Below are 17,429 nucleotides of genomic sequence, written 5' to 3'. Positions count from 1 at the left end.
AAACACGAAATAAGCAAGCTGCCAATTAATCGTTTTTATCTTGATCTGCGTTGCACTTTTTAACTTGAGTCAGGAAAGCGCACTCACGCTGTACGTGACTGCTACTGATAAGCAAACAAAAATATGGCATAATTATACCCCTCACAGGGTGAGTTTCTAATTTAAAAACAGCCCTATAAAAAATATGATTGGTCCTAGGGCTGGGCAATATGACAATATTTATTGTTATCGTGATAAATTACATCACAACATATCACGATATGCTTTTCTGAGAATATAATACTTTGTCTGTTCCAACCTCTTAAACGTTGCAGCATATTGTGCACCGTGAAAACTTCAAGGATCATGGTATTACATTTTGGCATATCTCCCACCTCCAACTGGTGCATCTTTATTTTTTCCGCTCTTTGCTTTATGCTTTATTTGACAAGCTTCAACTTGCACATTATTACTGTATTCGCTCCTGTATTCACTTCAGAGTTAGGAACTGTGTCATGATTACCGTAGGAAAATGTGTTGCCATCATCTCTACACACATCTGATGTGGCCAGGAGCATCACCAAACATTTTTTCTTTTTGGTATTTTTGCGATGGATCCTTACTCCAAACATAAGAATGGGAAAATCATAAACATGCAGCAGGCTTAGAGCTGTTTTTACCGAGAGCCAAAACAGACTTGTTTAATGTCTGTAACCGGACTCGCGGTCTGAAAAGGTCCTAAAATATACTCTGTACTATTAGATGGCTTTTGTAGGCATGATATCTGCTTGCAACACTGAATGTGTTCAACCAGTGCAGTTCAACAGCTGCATTTCTACAATTTCATGTATTCTAGGCACTGTAGAAAGGGTGTTAAAGTAGAACAACATATTTAATAGTTCAGTGATGTGGGAATCATGGTGCCTTGCTATGGTTTGCATAAAATAAATCATTACTATATTTTTAAGCAGGCCTCTGCCTTTCGTCAACAGCTCGGTTTTGATGCTTACTCAAATGTTCATGCAAGACGTTTGCACAAATTGAATTAACTGACACAATGGATTTGGAGGGCTGGCAAATCAATCAAATGTCGGGTAAATTAAAACAGGCATGATGTGCGGGCCAGATTTCCCCCTAACGGAAACACTGCATGCAGTCTAAATCAGGCTAAGCTTTCAACCTAATTAGCGTAACCTGAAGAGTGGCACCGCCTGAATGTGGACTGTCTATATGAAGACAGCCGAAAGGATAAAAAGTTGTGAAACAGCAGATTAGTTAGTTTACTGGAAACACTCTCTCTTGTAATAGTGTCAGGTTTTTTCTCTTCATATAGAGGGCATAGCTTGTTTACCAGTAGACACACACATAAAAGAAAAAAAAGAATCTCTGTTAAATCAGAACGTCTCGCTTCACGGTCACGTTTGATCAGTCACAAACCATGCTGTGCTACCGGTGAGTCACACATCATAAGAGAAAGCCTGTATGGAAGTCGGTTTGTAAATGTTGCGTCAAACATGCAAATCCTCCACTGACAGCACATGTACCCTTCAGGATAAATCCCAACACGTACCTTCTCTTTGATTCAATCACAGCTTAACCAAACCCTTTTTTTAAGCCTGGCATGGAACAACTTCAAATCCAGACTTCACAAATTTCAAAAAAATTTAAAACAACCCAAAGAGAATGCGCTAAAACTCTGGCCATGAACAAATGCCTCTTACACAAGGCTGCACCATTCTGTTGCTGAAATCTTCCACAATACCGTCTAATCTTCTTAAAGGAATCTTTCCTGTGACACTAACCTCATTAGGGAAAGAGTAATTCAATCCTCGGCACAAAGATGTCAAACACAGCAACAGACTTGTTAACCCTTATGTCTTTTCATCAGGTAATGTCTTGACAGAAAAATGAGACGTGGAGGAGGACTAAAAAGGGGGCTCAGGTTTTTCCCTGGCTCAAAACGAGCCTAAAGGTGGTACCTCATGAAGCGAGGGTGGAAAAGGGCACCCCAACATCCCCTGCACAATTTCAAACTAAATTTCTATTTGTGAAAAAATTATCTGATCATTTTTCATGCACGTATCTGTCAACGCTGATACCGATACCAATACCGATATATTGAGACCAGATCCACATGAAACAAATGAGAACAGCTGCTGAAATAGGAAACCACAGTTTGATTATGCTTCAACAGAAATGATTCAGAATGAATATAGGAACACAAATCTTTTCCTGCATGTCTTCTACATGGCCAGGATCGTTATACTATGATGCCGAGTGCTCAGTGGTTGTTGACTGTTGCACAGATAAAAATGTGTCACGGTCATGCGCCTAGTCATTAAATAGGACCCACTACAGGAACCAAGACTAAAGACCTGAGATAAAATCAAACCTCTATCTGATATTCTTGCTAAAGACAGACTAATGGTGCGAGACTATCTTATATTAAACCACTGAGGGTGATGAGAATGCACTCTAAAGACAAGAGATAAGGACAAGAGATTTTCTTAGAACCAGGACAACTTGTGAGGAACCCCAAAACCCTGGCTAGAACCCACATGCACAGCCTTAGAAACCCAAACTCTTTCCTAAAGCCAGAGTTGTCAGTCTCAGAAAAGTCATTATTTAAAGAGAGGCAATTTCAGTGCTTCTCAATCCAAGTCCTGAGGACCATAAGAACTGCACCAAGGGTTCGGCAGTTATCTGGCCTGAATAAGGTGCGTTCACAAACACACAGAGCACTGGAGACAGGGATTAAGAGGCTCTGGTCTATTTCATTGGATTTCTCCCTGCCTGCCCTCTCTGATTTCACCAGCTCAATGAAGCCAGGCCCTGACAAGCTATTCAGTGTGTAGGAGGTTAAAGACTTCATCCATTCACAATGCTACCCCCCCTGCTCTGCCTCTTCCATTTTGTCTGCTCGTTTTCCCTCGCTCATCCCTCTAGCCCTGAAGTGCCCTCTTCTCTCAACAGACCAGAGCCGAGCTTCCAACCCCACAGGAGTAGGAGGGTTGGGAAGAGACTAGGCTCATGGTTTATTATTAGCGCACTGACCAGAGCAGCTCCACATCCATCCAACTCCTATTTAGAGGAGCTGCCGCGACTTGAGGCATTCAACAGTTTTGGCCTTCTTTCATTTATCCGTCTTTGTTTGTTTATCCCCCTGCTCTGCCCTCTAGCTTTCTCGCTGCTTGCACTGAAAGGTGAAATGAGGCATGCTGGAAATTTGCTGGCTGACAATGGAAGACAGCTGCTCTCACTACTCGAGCCTTTCATGAGCTGAATTAGCAGCGCGAGCTCCACGCTCGCCCCTCCCCCCACCGCTCAGCGCTTGCTGCAACGCTGATCCAGACACACTCACGCTTGCCTTACAAAGCTCGGAGAGCAGGGAGGGGAGAAGCGCGCCTGAAAGGGCTTTGTTTCCACGATCAGTGATCGCTCTGACACGCAATGCCAAGACGTTTCGCGACCTTGTACAGTTTTCTTCCCTTTCCATGGGGGGGACTGTTCGGGGGATTTGGTGAGAGCCAAAACCAGCTCACATGTCTAAAACATACCTTATAAAACCAACACTGAAATCTGTTTGGCCAAAATAGGGCTGGAAGGGTGGCTATGATGAATCTTTCAGAACTGAACTTAGCATATCAAATTATGCACCAGAGCCGGAGAAGCCCAGGCTTAACATAGCAGAGATTTCACACTTGGAACGCTGGAATGCAGGTTGGAGAAGTCACCCAGAGGTCAACGGCTGAGCTCTCAAAATGGCACCATAATGACACGAGTCAGACTTCGAGCCAGGGGCTCAAACATTTCATGACAGGAACTATATCAACCTGACACTTCTAGCCACTAGGACAGGGAACCAGCACTGCCACAAACACTTACTTTAGTAATCCTGTCGCCAGTAAGTAACGACCAAGTCGCCGGTAAAAGCTCAAATTGTCAAATTTAATGTTTTCTTCTTTAATAAATTGCATTCCAGTTTACATCTGTCATTTGTATTTAATTAAATATTAATCCTAAGTCCTCAACATCTCATTCGCTACCATTCAACACGGCACAGTGTAATTATTATTGGGGCTTGTTAGCAAGAAACTGATGTTCATTCACTCTAAATTATTCAGTTTCTTGCCAAGTCTTGAAAAAAAAACCTGGGTGCTGGATGGAAATGACAAGCATTCACATTTAATTTGACCAAATAAGTGGAATGACATTTAACTACTTTTGATATTAAAGCCAGCGTCAACTCCCTAGCTACAAAACGTTTTAGAGAGAGGGGTGGGTGATATGACATTTGAGGCTTGATGAATTGGAAAAAGAAAAGAAAACACACTCTGAACTGACAATTAAAAATACTACCAAAATCAAACAGGACTAATTATGCTCCACTTGTAATGAAAGATGAGCTTGGCCAGTGCTGACAATTTCCATGATCTGCTCAGAAAAGCATATTGTGATAAATTATATCACAATAACAATAAAATAGAGTCACATTGACCACCTCTACTTAGAGGCTGCAGTTATTACTAGTGATAATAAAAGGACATTATATTGTCAGTCTTAATGCAAGTTGAAGCAAGTAGAAAGAAAATGCATTCAATCTATACCATGTGTCCATAAGTAAAAGAGGAGATGTTATTGGTGTTATTATTTAAATGGGTAAAGTAAATCTATTCTTTACATGCTTTTGACAAAACAAATACAAAAAAGGTGGATCTGCAGACTCAAGTCTGTCAATACACAATATAAATCAAATGTGAATATGATCAGATGAGTAACTATGCAGGTATTTTGAATTATGAATTCATACTATGAAGCAATGTGAATCAAATGTGCAGCAAAGTGACAAAACTACTAATTAAGCTCTTAGAAGTTTAAAGTCAGCTATGAGCAAATAGCACTGTCACTTACATTTAGGGGTTATAGTTCTGGGATCATGTTTGACTTCAGAACATCAGTGAACTTTGTTAAGCTTTGTAACAGGGCTAAAATATGAATTATATTTATCGCAATTTGAAAGAAAATTTTCAAACTGGAAGAGATGCTACTTTTAATATAGCTCGGTTTATCAACGATGTTGTCAAGTGGGGATATTTAACCTAATAACATGGAGCTTGTGCCTTAACCTATACATCAGTCAGACAAATCACAAGCAACCAAACACCCATCTGCTGTGTACAACAGCGCGACCAACAATTACAACTAACTGGCATCTTGGCACACTACCTTCAGCGTTTAAGCCTCAACCCAGAAACAGTTGATGGATAGCCAAATACACAGGCCTGGACCTTTAACTCACAGAAAGTAATCACAATTTTAATCTCAGTCACAATATTGGTTAGAAAAATCACAATTACATATTTTCCTCAAATCGTTCAGCCCTACCTTTTCATATGTTTTTCCCTAACCAGCAAGCTTTCAAGCTGCTTAACTAATTTAACAACAGGACTCTGGGTGGTTTTACTCCTTTTTCAGACTAACATTACAGAAGTGTTTGAGATGGATTTTGTTCCAGTGTACAGCCAGAACCATTCACAAGGTCTCAAGTACTATTTAGAGCTGTCTTGTTTGGGTTTATGCAGCTAATTTTGACTGTAAACAATGATGAATGACCAGGGTACTAGGATTAGATAACAAATAGAAATGCCCCCCCCCCATTAGTTATGTAAAGAAATAAATGTCAACATAAATATTATTTTATTTCAACAGATAAGAGCAACTCCAGCAGCTCCCATTCTCAGCCAGAATCAAAAACATATCTGATATCTCTTGCCTTCACATTCCAAGGCTTGAAGGGCGCTTCCTCCCTCCACAAAACCATGGCACAGAACTACACTCTTGCTGGGCAACTTGGATCTATCTTGGATTCTGACAGTTCCAGATCACAGTGCGATCTTAAGGCGAGATTAAGTGCTTTACCATCCTAGTCCCTCTGTGATATAGCAGAGCTTTTCACTTCGAGCTGGACAGCTCGACTCATCTCTCAAAAACTTCACAGATCTCTTCATTCAGTATTTTTCACAGCAATCTTCAGCAGCATATCATCGCTGTTCTAACAAATCCTTCGGAAATGGCAACTTGGCAACGACAGCGAAGGTATTCTAACAGAGAACTATAAAAACGATGGCTTTGGACCATCAAAACGTTGTAAAACTTTTTTTTTATATTACTTTTATAATTATCAGACAGGACAAGACGTGGCAATCAGTGCAAAAGACATAAGACCTTAAAAATCGTTATGGTCTCCCTTCTACCAGCTGAAAATCACTGCCAACACAGACATCCTATTAGAAGGCACAGTATTAGTTAGTTATGCACAAGGACACTTTCTGCAGCAGAGATGACTGAAGATTGTCAGGAAAAGTGCTAACCTGATTTGAAGCCAGGTCCCTTTCACATTTGATCGATTACTATGACAACTGAGAAAGCATTTCACAGGGGAAAAAACCCTTTTTATAAAAGATCCAGTTGACGTCTCGGAACAAAAAAATCTATCAGCAACCGAAAGAGAAACAGGGCACTTTCATTGTACAGCTTCTAAGTAACTCAAGACATCAACGCTGCAATCAAACACTTGTCTTCTAACGACAAATGAGTGGCACCTACTTACCTTTTCATTTTTCACCTTCTTCAGTGCTCGGCACTCGCCATTATCCAGCTCCTCGGGTTCCGATTTAATGGCCAAGGGCACTATTCCTACAGATTCCAGGGCATTATTCCCATGCGGCTCTGTCACAGCCATGTCTGCATTCTGTGCATTGTCAAAAGAGGTGCTACGTGTATTGTTCCCAAGTGCTTGAGCGTTAGCAGCCACCTCTTTCTCAATAGCGACCACCGCGACGGGTCCTTCGCTTTTCTCCTTCTTGTTTTTCCCACCTGATACTTCCTTTTCCTTCTTGCTATTTGGTACGTTACGGGAGGCTTTCCCACCCTTCTCACTGCCTTTGCCAGGTGTGGAGTTGCCTGTGCCTCCTGAACTACCTGTTGTGTCAGTAACCTCCCCTTGGGTTCGTCCCTGATGCTCTTTTTTCGCTCCATCTCCTGCTGGAGACTTGTTACTATTGTCTTTAGAATTCTTGTTGCGCTTGGATTTCGATTTGCTCTCTTTGCCTTGGGGGGCACCGACGGGGCTGACAAACTTGATATTGTCTGGCAGCGCTGCAACGGCGCTAGGTGGTGCTGCCATTCCCCCTCCCTCCTTTGAGCCAGACATCTCGAGTTTGTCCTTCTCTAAGTCAGCGTCAAGGTCGATAATCAGATTTCCAACACCAATATCCCACTCATCACCGCTGTCGTAAGTGTCCACCGCATTCGAGTCCACACCTTTCCCGCCTGCAGTGCCACCACTTAGGGACATTTTAGTGCCAGCTCCCCGAGTCTGTCACTGTGACGTCTGATTTCTCAGACTTCCAGGGTGCGGGGAGAAGGGGGAACGGTAGCCTCAAGGTATCGATACCAATTTCCCAATCACCCACATCTTGCCCTAAAGGGAAGAAGGACAGGTAAGAGTTACACAGTGAAACTTGGAAAGTTCATTTGTTCAGATTAGCAGATTAATTCTCATGAGTGCAGTACAGAGCAGACACAGTCCAACTGAGATTTTGTACTTATTATAAACAGCATGAATGATAGTAGCTGGAATTCAGTCCAAGGCAGCCACATGGAAAACAGATCATCTCCTTTCTAAACCAACATGTCATAAAAAAACAATATTCACTCTCCACCAAACACTGTATAATGACAGATCAGAATAAGGAGCAGTGAAACACTAGTGAAAATGTCTGATTTGGCATGATTAAAAAATAATGACATGATTTAACCTTTTCAACTCCATGGGATCACCGGTGGTTCCAAAACACACTTTGTCATATTCTTCATAACTTTCATATTTCATAAGCTACATTCATAAGGTGGGGGTCAGATGAGAGCTGTAACTGTCTTCTTTCCAGTCAAATAGATCGGTAATGTAATTTTAAACCCTTATAATAAATAAGCTGAACTCACTATTTTTTTGTCTACTGAAAGTCGACCCATTTTTCCACAAATCTGGGCTATAAACTATAAACAGACGGCGTCTCTTCAGTGATCTGATCTGCAAACACTATTTTTATAAAATAATACAAAGAGAGTCTAAGATTTTTGGCTTTCAGCAGTAAATTGTAAGCATATAGCAATATGTGTGATCATAAAACACATTCTGTTCATTTAAGGGGAGCTTTCACAAAATAAATAAATAAATAAATAAAATAAAAAGTTACATTTATTTCATGCAATTACTGAATAATTTGCCTTAGGATTTGGTCGTGTAAACTCAGATGGAAAAACCAAAATATACCCTGGTGAATAAGAAGCTACCAATAAAATACAGTTAGGACTACTGGTGGGCAATATAGCTATATCATTTTCACAATAAATTATGTCATATGTCACAACACGCTTTTCAGAGATAGACAGACAGATAGACAGACATTGAGTAATCACATAACTGGTTCATTTTTCTATGTTCCAACTTATCAAGCCTCAGAAAATCAAAACACTGTGATGTACATCATGCATCATGAAAACGTCTAAGTATTATGACACATGATTATATGTATAAATATATTTACACAGTAAAAGGCTGCGGGTGGAACAGTAATGCAGTCTGCTAAAACTGGAGCTTAGTCAAAGGCTGATGCTCATAAACTAATTGAGCTGGCCGTGCTCTTTCACAGGCCAGTAAGCTCAGGGTGGCTTAGCGGGGTAAAGCTTGAAAGGCTAACCCAAGTCAAAGGAGCATGCCCTTTGACCCCACTCATTGTAAATAATTAACACTGATGTCTGCAGTATTTGTCCCCCAGTAGCCTGCAAGGGCAAATAAAAACAAACCTTAAAACGAGGGTTCAGATCGATACACATTTACATTGCTAAGATGTCTAATGATCAGCTTAATTACAACATTTGTGTAGATTCAAGCCGCATAAACATAAGGTGTCCTGTGAGTTTCTTAACAGCTTGTACACATTAGACCTGTTCATGCCTTTTGATCTTTACTGCAGTGCATCAGATGGTCAGAGAAACCAGGCAAGACGTGTGAAAGCCATAACTTATCAGTCACCAAATCACCAGTTTCAGTTCTGCATTCAAGCAGGTTCACATAAAGAACATTTGGACAGAAGCGAAATGTCCGCATTGCTTAGTTGCACAAAGACAGGACAGTGATGATCTTGCACATCAACCACTGTTTCACTCGATTCTCCTAATTCTAGCAATTTGTTACATTTCTTATCATGTAACTGTGGCTGCACAATATATGAGACGTTAAGTGTTAGCGTCATATTGGTTTTTGCAGTGCTGATATTAATGAAAGGCTTCATTAGGCAAATGAGCCATTTAACCAATAGCTAAACTGGTGTATTGGGTGCAGTGAGCATGGTGACCAATCACAGATGTTCCAAATGAGTCTCTGTGTGTTTTTTGATGAACCAAGAAATTTACACTTTCCAACAATGTGAAATGTAGCTCAAAATAATGCAGGCCAATCTTTACCTTAGTCACAAGGGATGCTCTGACACAGGGACTGAGGGCCAATTCTGATAACCAATATTTTTTCATGTATATATCTGCCAATGATGATACATAAACATTTCTAAAATGCTGAAATTAGGACTAAATTCAATGGCTTAGCATTAAGGAGAGATGTTAAACTTAACTGTAGAGGTTTATAAATGCAGTAATATGAATAAACTACACTGGTTTGAAGTGTCAGTCGAATCTAAACATCTGTCCGATGCTAATATTTTTTTAAAGCACATATCTGCCAATGCCAAAATGACTGATACCACTGTGTATCCCTACAGGTGACACTCAGTATCCACAAGTCTCTAATATATTTTTAGTTATCTCACACTTGCAATGTGTAGCATTATAACCCCTGAAATGTAGCCCATACTGTGCAGCTCTAAACTTGTTTTCCACTTAAATAATATATATTTTTTTAAAACATTAACATTTCTACTGCAGCCTTCTCCCTGTGGAGAAGACGGCTTGTTCCTCCCACGGTGTCAGCGGTTCCTGGATAGCAGGTCGCCAAATACAAGACATAAAATCTCTGACTGATTCATTAAGAGCTAAACTCCACTGAGGAGCCGTCATCTAATAACTCACAGATGGCTACCCCTTCAAAGTGGATGAAGCTAAAAACCACAGCTGCCCTTCTAGGAGAGTTGAGGGAGGTCAGACTCAAGTCTGTAACATCTGGAGCCGTGCTGTGATGTACCGAGACTTTATTAGCCCACTATCAGACTCTGACACTTACTGAATCCCTGGAGCTTCCTCCTAAAATGTCATGGACCGCGCTGAAAGAGTAAGACGTGAAAAAGTAAGGGCTGTCACTGATCGCTAAACTGACGATCGGAGCGGTGCTGGAGCACAACGAAAACCTCGTGTTTGAATTTGTAAAAGTAAACTATTATTGTTATTCTGTTATTATTGTTCATAATGTGTATTTTCTTGTCTTTCTTTTTATCCTTTCAATGCAAAATGCTCATTTAAAGTATGAAACACACAGGAAAATAAGAATTACACTGAAAAAACAAAACAAAACAAAAAAAAAAGAGCTAATGCATTTTGATGCGTTCAGCCTTCAACTCGGAGGGGTTAATCTTAAGGGTGAAAAGGCAGACTCTTTCTTCGCAAGGGTGCTAATGAATGTTTACAAGTAGCACACAGGGAGAAAGGAGATCATATTTGCGTGGTTCAGTCAGGTTCCCCCTCAGCTAACATCAAAGCTCTTTCCAAACAGGCGGTTCAGTCATATGTTCGAACCTGCAAAAGGCGTTACTTCCACTGACTTATTGATTTCCCAGAGGCTGCCCTAACACACGATTGGGAAATTTTCCATCATACTCAGCTGATGTAAAGCTAAAGCACAGAGTCAGATTGACAAAAGTAATAGGAAGCGAACGGGAGAAAAACTGGACAGAAGCGATGAAAATGAAGAGCGAAGCAGGCACAACATATTTAACCCTGCCAACAGCACCACAGGCAACACACTGAGCCAGAGCACCTGAAAGACAAACAATCAGCCTGAGATGGAAGACAGAGATCAATGGTGCAATTGCTATTGGTTTACTGCCTGCCAATTCGCTGCCCACATAATTGGCCAAACAAAGCTACTGACAGAAAGCCATAGCTGGTCTCTTTTTTTAATTCAAATCTGGTGTGGCTTTGCGCCCAAAACAAACATGGCTACAGGCTAATTATAAAAATTAGGCCCTATATTTATTGTTTAAAAAAAACAATCAGGAGCATAAGTTTCAGGAATCAATCTCTTTTGGGCCATCTTGGTTGCTATATGCTTTCTCAGTGAACTCCTCACTGATGATGAAAAGGGGTAAACAAAAGGCAACTTTACCCACATTTACATGTGATCATGGGAATTGTCAGGAATTTGAACAATGCAAATGTTTCCTACACAAAATCTTGAGTATTTAGTGTATTTTAATTGGTGTATTTTAATGATCCTAAACTATGTGAATGCAGCAGTTAAACCATAGGCTACACTAGGTATAAAATAAAAATTCAGCTTTCCGTAAGATTCACAAACATAGCTTGAATACTGACCTCTCTTCATTACTAAAACACTACTTGCATTCTCTCTGTCACAGAAGTAGAGTTAATTAAAGATGTTGCTATATAAAAAGACATTTCAACCATCTGTCTGTTGGTTAACTTTACTGAAGCTCTTTATCACTTCATAAAAATGTTCAACAAATTGAGTTTTGTTTCAGAGAAAAAACACTTTCAGCACAACACTGAACTGATTCTAGACTCTTTATATGGAGAAAGCCTGGAGAAGAATTCCAACCAGACTGCACTAAGTGTACTGTAAAGCACGAAGTTGGAAATCTCCAAGTCTGTTGATGTTTTTCGTACAAAGGTATCAGTGAGCTTATGTTTTTTGATAGGATCTCAGAAATGTACAAAGGCATTTTGGTTGCGAATCTGAAGTCGTCTGCAAAGAAACTGTCCAAGCGATACCTATCTGAGACGCAGCAGCCACCTTATGAAAGAATATTTTCCCAAAAACTTTCCCAGTTTTGGAATGGTCTGCTTAACGTAAATGCCACGTGGTTTGACATTTTATTTCCTAACATATTAAACTCAATACATATTTTAAAATGGGACTGCTGTATGATAAGTATGTAAAATATGATTCACATTCACTTAATAAGAAATAACCTGGGCTCAATACAAGATCCTCACAGAAAACCAAAAGCCTAGTTAATGCAGGAAGTTGCAATTTCACATTTAAATCATGAGAGGCATGTCTAAGCATTAAAGACTGTAATATTAAAAAAATACTGTTTCACTAGCAAATGCAAAAAATCATCCATGCTCATCATTTTGCAATATCATATTAAAAGGGTCAATACTATTTCTTACTGTAGATGCAGCAATATTTTTAATTTTAGCTTTATGGTTCCAATTGTTGTCTTAACAATGAAACATATCTTGCTCATATCATACTGCAATCACTGTTAATGGAAAAATCCACAGACTAATCACACTCAGATCGTACCAAGAAGGAGATCTAAGCTAATCAATACAGCAGACATCAGAAACATGAGAAACATGCCAATAACTGGCTTAACTCCACTATTCAGACGTAAATCGGGTACAATTATCTTCTGGAAATTCTGTAAAAGACTCTCCAGGGGTGCTGGACCATAGCAGTGTTATGAGTCGGAGTAAATGTGTCAGATGCTAGAAACCGTTTGATGGCTTGTGCCAGTGGAAAGCCTGACGCATCTGCGAACAAAGTTAGAGGTGATTTGCCAAATCCGATTGTGATGGGATTAAAAGTTTTAAAGTTTAAAACTGCACGCTGACTTCTGATCTCACCACGAGACCTAACCGCGACCGCATTTTACCACCAGGTGTAAATGAGGTGTAATATTTCAACCTTGGCTTAGGAGTACGCGATTAATCATATAATAGCCTAATGGTTACCACAGTCCTGGCCTCTGTAATTTGCTAATCAGAGAAGGTCACAATTAGGCTAATGCATTTCGTTTAGTAGCTGCATCAAAATCAAGCATTCCTAATTACGGTTTGTGCGATACTAAGCAAACAGCACACTAATGAAGCATAGAAATTTCAGCTGAGCACACCGTTACCACACTGACCAGGCCTTAACGTTCCCACGTAGTCTTCTGTGAACGATGCAGGTACACAGGCAGAGAGTGCCTAACCTCTAACTGCATTATGACCTCGGTCATGATAAGGCAGACCAGACCTGCGAGGCCTGCTTCCTGTGTTTCAGGAGAGGGGAAAGGCTTAATGGTGCACGGAATAAGATTCTCCAAGGAATCTGCTTTGATTACCACTGTGTTTGAGAGTGCTTGCCCAGTTAGTGTGCTTGGAGGCTTTTCAGCACATTCATCGACTATATTCAAATAACATAATGATGAGTTATAGGGTCAAATATTAAACAGTCTACTGCAGCTATAGTTAATAATAAAACACTCAACTGTCATAAATCGTTATATCTCCAAAATACTAACTTTATAAGAGAAGAAAAATGTTATTCCGCATATGTTAATATTTTTATAGTCATTTTGAACCATTTCTTTTGGCCTATCATAGCTATATCATGAACTGTCCACTCAGTGAAAAGGGCAGTCTGCATATTTAAATGTTAAATTAATATTTTTGAAAGATACAGTATTGGCTAATAGCTGCCAAAAAAGGTTCTTCATTCAAAAAACGTCTTACAACCACAAAATCCAAATACACAACCTAGGCAGCTTTTCAGTCTGACTCATCCATACAACACAGTCCCTATAACAGCACAGTTACAGCTGGGAATATGACCGTTTTTATTGCTTTCGTGATAAATTGTGTCACAATATGCTATTTTGAGTATATCATGGATATCGTCAGTACTCTAACCAACTGCATGTTTCATTACAGAGAATCATTAGTCCTGTTTAATTGGATAGAACGTGAAACGTTGAATATACAGGGTGACTTGAAAAGATTCATCCGGTTTCAAAGCGCCATATTTTTACAACCGTGAGGCGCCTAGGAACCAATCACACTCCTATTGAAAGAGGGGGTCACAGAATTTCTGACTGTCACTGGAAGATGGCTCCCTTCAGTCTGAGAGGAGATGGTGAGCCCTAAACAGAAAGCGTTTTGTGTTCTCCACTTCAATAAGAGTGAATCCATCATTACTGTGCAGCGTCCAACCGACGTTGGTTCCACAACACTGGATGATCTCCGAAATCGCACTGAAAGAGCCGTGAGTGCAGCGACACCCAACATGTTCAATCGAGTATGGGATGAGTTTGCCTATGGCGTTGATGTTGTCGGTACAACTGGAGAAGGTTCATATTGAGCACTTATAAAATTACATAATAAACTTTATGCTCATTTAAACCATTCACAGTTTACTGCATTGTTCTGTAATGATTTACAAGTGAAATAAATGATTCTGTAATTGGATGAATCTTTTTGAATCACCCTGTAAATCATTGTATTAATAGTTTTCAATAGTATTTTTTTAATGTGGCAGTACTAGTCCTTGAAGTGTTGATATATATTTGCCACACTGCCCACCTCTAAGCACAATAGCTGCATTCATTTACACATGTTCCAAACCTTCAGCAGGAGACTCATGGCAGAAAATGCTGATCCTGTTACGCGGTGCAGTAGCTACATGAAAGAAGACCTGCTCACTGCCATCCACAGCATTGGCAAAATACAACACACATCAGTAAAATAAAGCAGAAGTTATGAATAATAACTACATGAACATTGATGTCTGCAGAACTAATTAAATGAAGCTCACACATCACCAGAAAGCCCAATGAGAATACTGAGATTGGTCAACGCACTCACTCTAATCTGCACAGAGACATCAGAGGACCGCTTTAGGGTCTGTATTAATGCAGATATCACAATGACAATTGTCTAATTTCTTTTCATACCCCCCCAATGATATCCTGAATCCTTCATGGATTGGCCATCATCTCTGCAGAGCTGTTCATTCTGTGGTCTGGGATGTTGAACTGATAATGTCAAAGACTCCTTCCGCCAGACATCCTTACCCTGAACTTTTAACAAAGGCAAGAAAATATCACAGGCTGCTGTTTGTAGCACAATAGTAAATGTACTTTAGTAAAGTGCCCTGAAAGATTACTGACGACAAGGCCAAGAAACGAAAGGTCAGTGAAAACAGATTTTTTATATTTCCCAGAGATTTGACAAACCACAGCATCCTACAATCATATGAGCTGGGTAAACCTACACCCGGTGAATCATATATAGCTCCACCACTGAGGCTAGACGCAATAAACATGTCAGTGCAGTCGTTTGTGGTCAAAGGGGAATCCCTCTGATTTTTCAAAATTTCTGAGGTTCAGGTTCAAAGTCTTTTAGAGGGATTACGATGTAAAATGGTTAATTTGTAGAGAACTTACCGGCTCACATTTCTTTACAGTGGTGGTGATAGGAACCAGGTGTCTGAATGTCTACAATACAAATATAGCCATCTTATTTACTATCCTAAACCACCAGTGGACCTATACATGTCTTCTGAGTTGCATATGCAATGCTGATGATGCTAAAGCAAAAGTCAAGCTGAAAAAATAAGTTTTCTTTGGGGACTATTTAGCCTTAGAACAACCTTCAGGTATCCCTCCATCATGAATGGATTACACCTTATCAGAAAACTATCATTAAAAAATGTTTCACACATCAGGCTGAGTGTTAATAACAATCCTTCACACCTCTCAGAGTGATACTGTTGACATGTGAACCATTAAATTACACAGAATTTTTGAAAAAAAAATCGGTGGAGTTACCCTTTCATGCTAGCTGTAACCTGAAATTAGTGAAAGAACAAGGCTTACAACAGCAGCTTACATCCTATAATACTGAATTAGGCAACTGTGACCCGATTAACCAACAGCGGATGCACTAATCGAGATCTCGATATATGATAAATTGAACAGCCCTTGAAGAATCTCACTGTTTGTAGCTTTACAGATTCATTCAAGGTGCAAAATAAAGCCTAAAAAAATTGGGTTAACAACTCAAAATAAAGCTACTAGCCAAGCCAGCTCACACTGTCTGTACTAAGGTTACTGTGCCAAGCTTAGTCTTAGCCAAATAAGCCACTGAGTGGAGATTAAAACTTGTATTTTGATGGATGTTGTATACAGCAGCTAACTAGCTATTAACGTTTGTTATCAACCAGTAATAAGAACTGAACCGCAAACTACGTTAGCAAACCTACAACTGCTGTAAATGTGACAGTTTGCTCGCCAAGGTAATGTTTTAGCAGATATAGATATTAAAGAAAGCGTCAAACTTTTTTAGCCATTCCTTATTATCCCCAATTATCACTATTAATCAAGTAAAAATCGGCCATCATCCGTAAACAAACTCGCCCAGTCTGATGTTAGCTAACTAGCTAACTAGCCAAGTTACACATTATTGTTGTAGCGGTGCTTCAAATGCTACCTGCTAGCTACACAATAAACCGCAAAATTCAAAAACTTCGCGACAAACTCGTTTATTTCCTCACAGTTTATGTAATGAAACTTCACGTTTAAGTACATATTTGCGCCCAACTTTTTTAAAACGCCAATAACAGTGCGAATTCCGGACTGGTCCAAGATTGAAACCAGAACCTAACATGTGCAAGCAATTGTACTAAGCAGACACTGTTAGCTCTGTTAGCTAGCAGGCAGGCTAGCTTCATAAAGTAAATCTCTATCCGACTCGGGAGCCCCGCTAGCCTGAGCCCAGCAGCCTGTCGAGCTTTTAGGAGCTCCACAAATAAATAACTGGCGTGCCAAGGGGAAATAAATAAATAAATTAATAAAATAAATAAATAAATTAAAAAAAATACTACCGCGGAATTCAGACTTTTACTCACCCCGCTCACAAACTCCTCTCCAGGGAACACTTATGTACATTCCATAGATGAAGGTAGGAAACGTTTCGTAAAAAATCCCCCAGAAAACACGAACCACACGATACTCCCAAGACATCCAGCAACTAGAGAAAGGGAAGGCCAGCAATTCGCTGGACTGCAGCCATCACGCTCTAGGATCCCGTTCAAAAATGGAAACGCTGGCTGAAACCTGCATGGCAGCTCGAACCTCGATCTCACGCTGGAATCACAAGCTTCTTTTCCGACTCCGGCGAGAAGATAGATCCGACATCGCGCCCCCTTTTCTCCCTGGATTTTCTCTCGAGGAATTTAAGTCATTTGTATGTATTTTCTTCCCTTTTCAGTCTCTTGTGGAGGCTCGGCTCGGCTCCTCCGTCCCTTTCAGCACTGTGGGGATACAATGTAGCTAAACGGCGGCGTGAAGCGCCGCGAAATCCAGGAGAAGAATCCGTGTGGATTGGAGGAGGGTGAGCGCTAAGAGGCGGAAACTGGACTTCACCGC

The 17,429-nt window shown here is 40.2% G+C and overlaps 1 protein-coding gene across 2 annotated transcripts in view; it reads right to left on the bottom strand.

Moving 5' to 3' along the window:
- znf609b (zinc finger protein 609b) overlaps positions 1 to 17,429 on the bottom strand; it is a 59,516-nt gene extending 42,087 nt beyond the window's left edge. For both annotated transcript variants that reach the window (XM_036586029.1, XM_036586028.1), the window contains exons 1-2: positions 16,910 to 17,429; positions 6,590 to 7,462 (exon numbers count right to left, since the gene is read on the bottom strand). In XM_036586029.1, the coding sequence (XP_036441922.1) occupies positions 6,590 to 7,336 (747 nt within the window). In that variant the 5' untranslated portion in view covers positions 7,337 to 7,462; positions 16,910 to 17,429. The remainder of the gene's footprint in view (positions 1 to 6,589; positions 7,463 to 16,909) is intronic.

This window comes from Colossoma macropomum, unplaced genomic scaffold (genome assembly GCF_904425465.1).
Source record: "Colossoma macropomum unplaced genomic scaffold, Colossoma_macropomum, whole genome shotgun sequence".
NCBI lineage: Eukaryota > Metazoa > Chordata > Actinopteri > Characiformes > Serrasalmidae > Colossoma > Colossoma macropomum.
The sequence above is the reverse complement of the archived record's forward strand: the minus strand, read 5'-3'. Positions and strand labels throughout refer to the sequence as shown.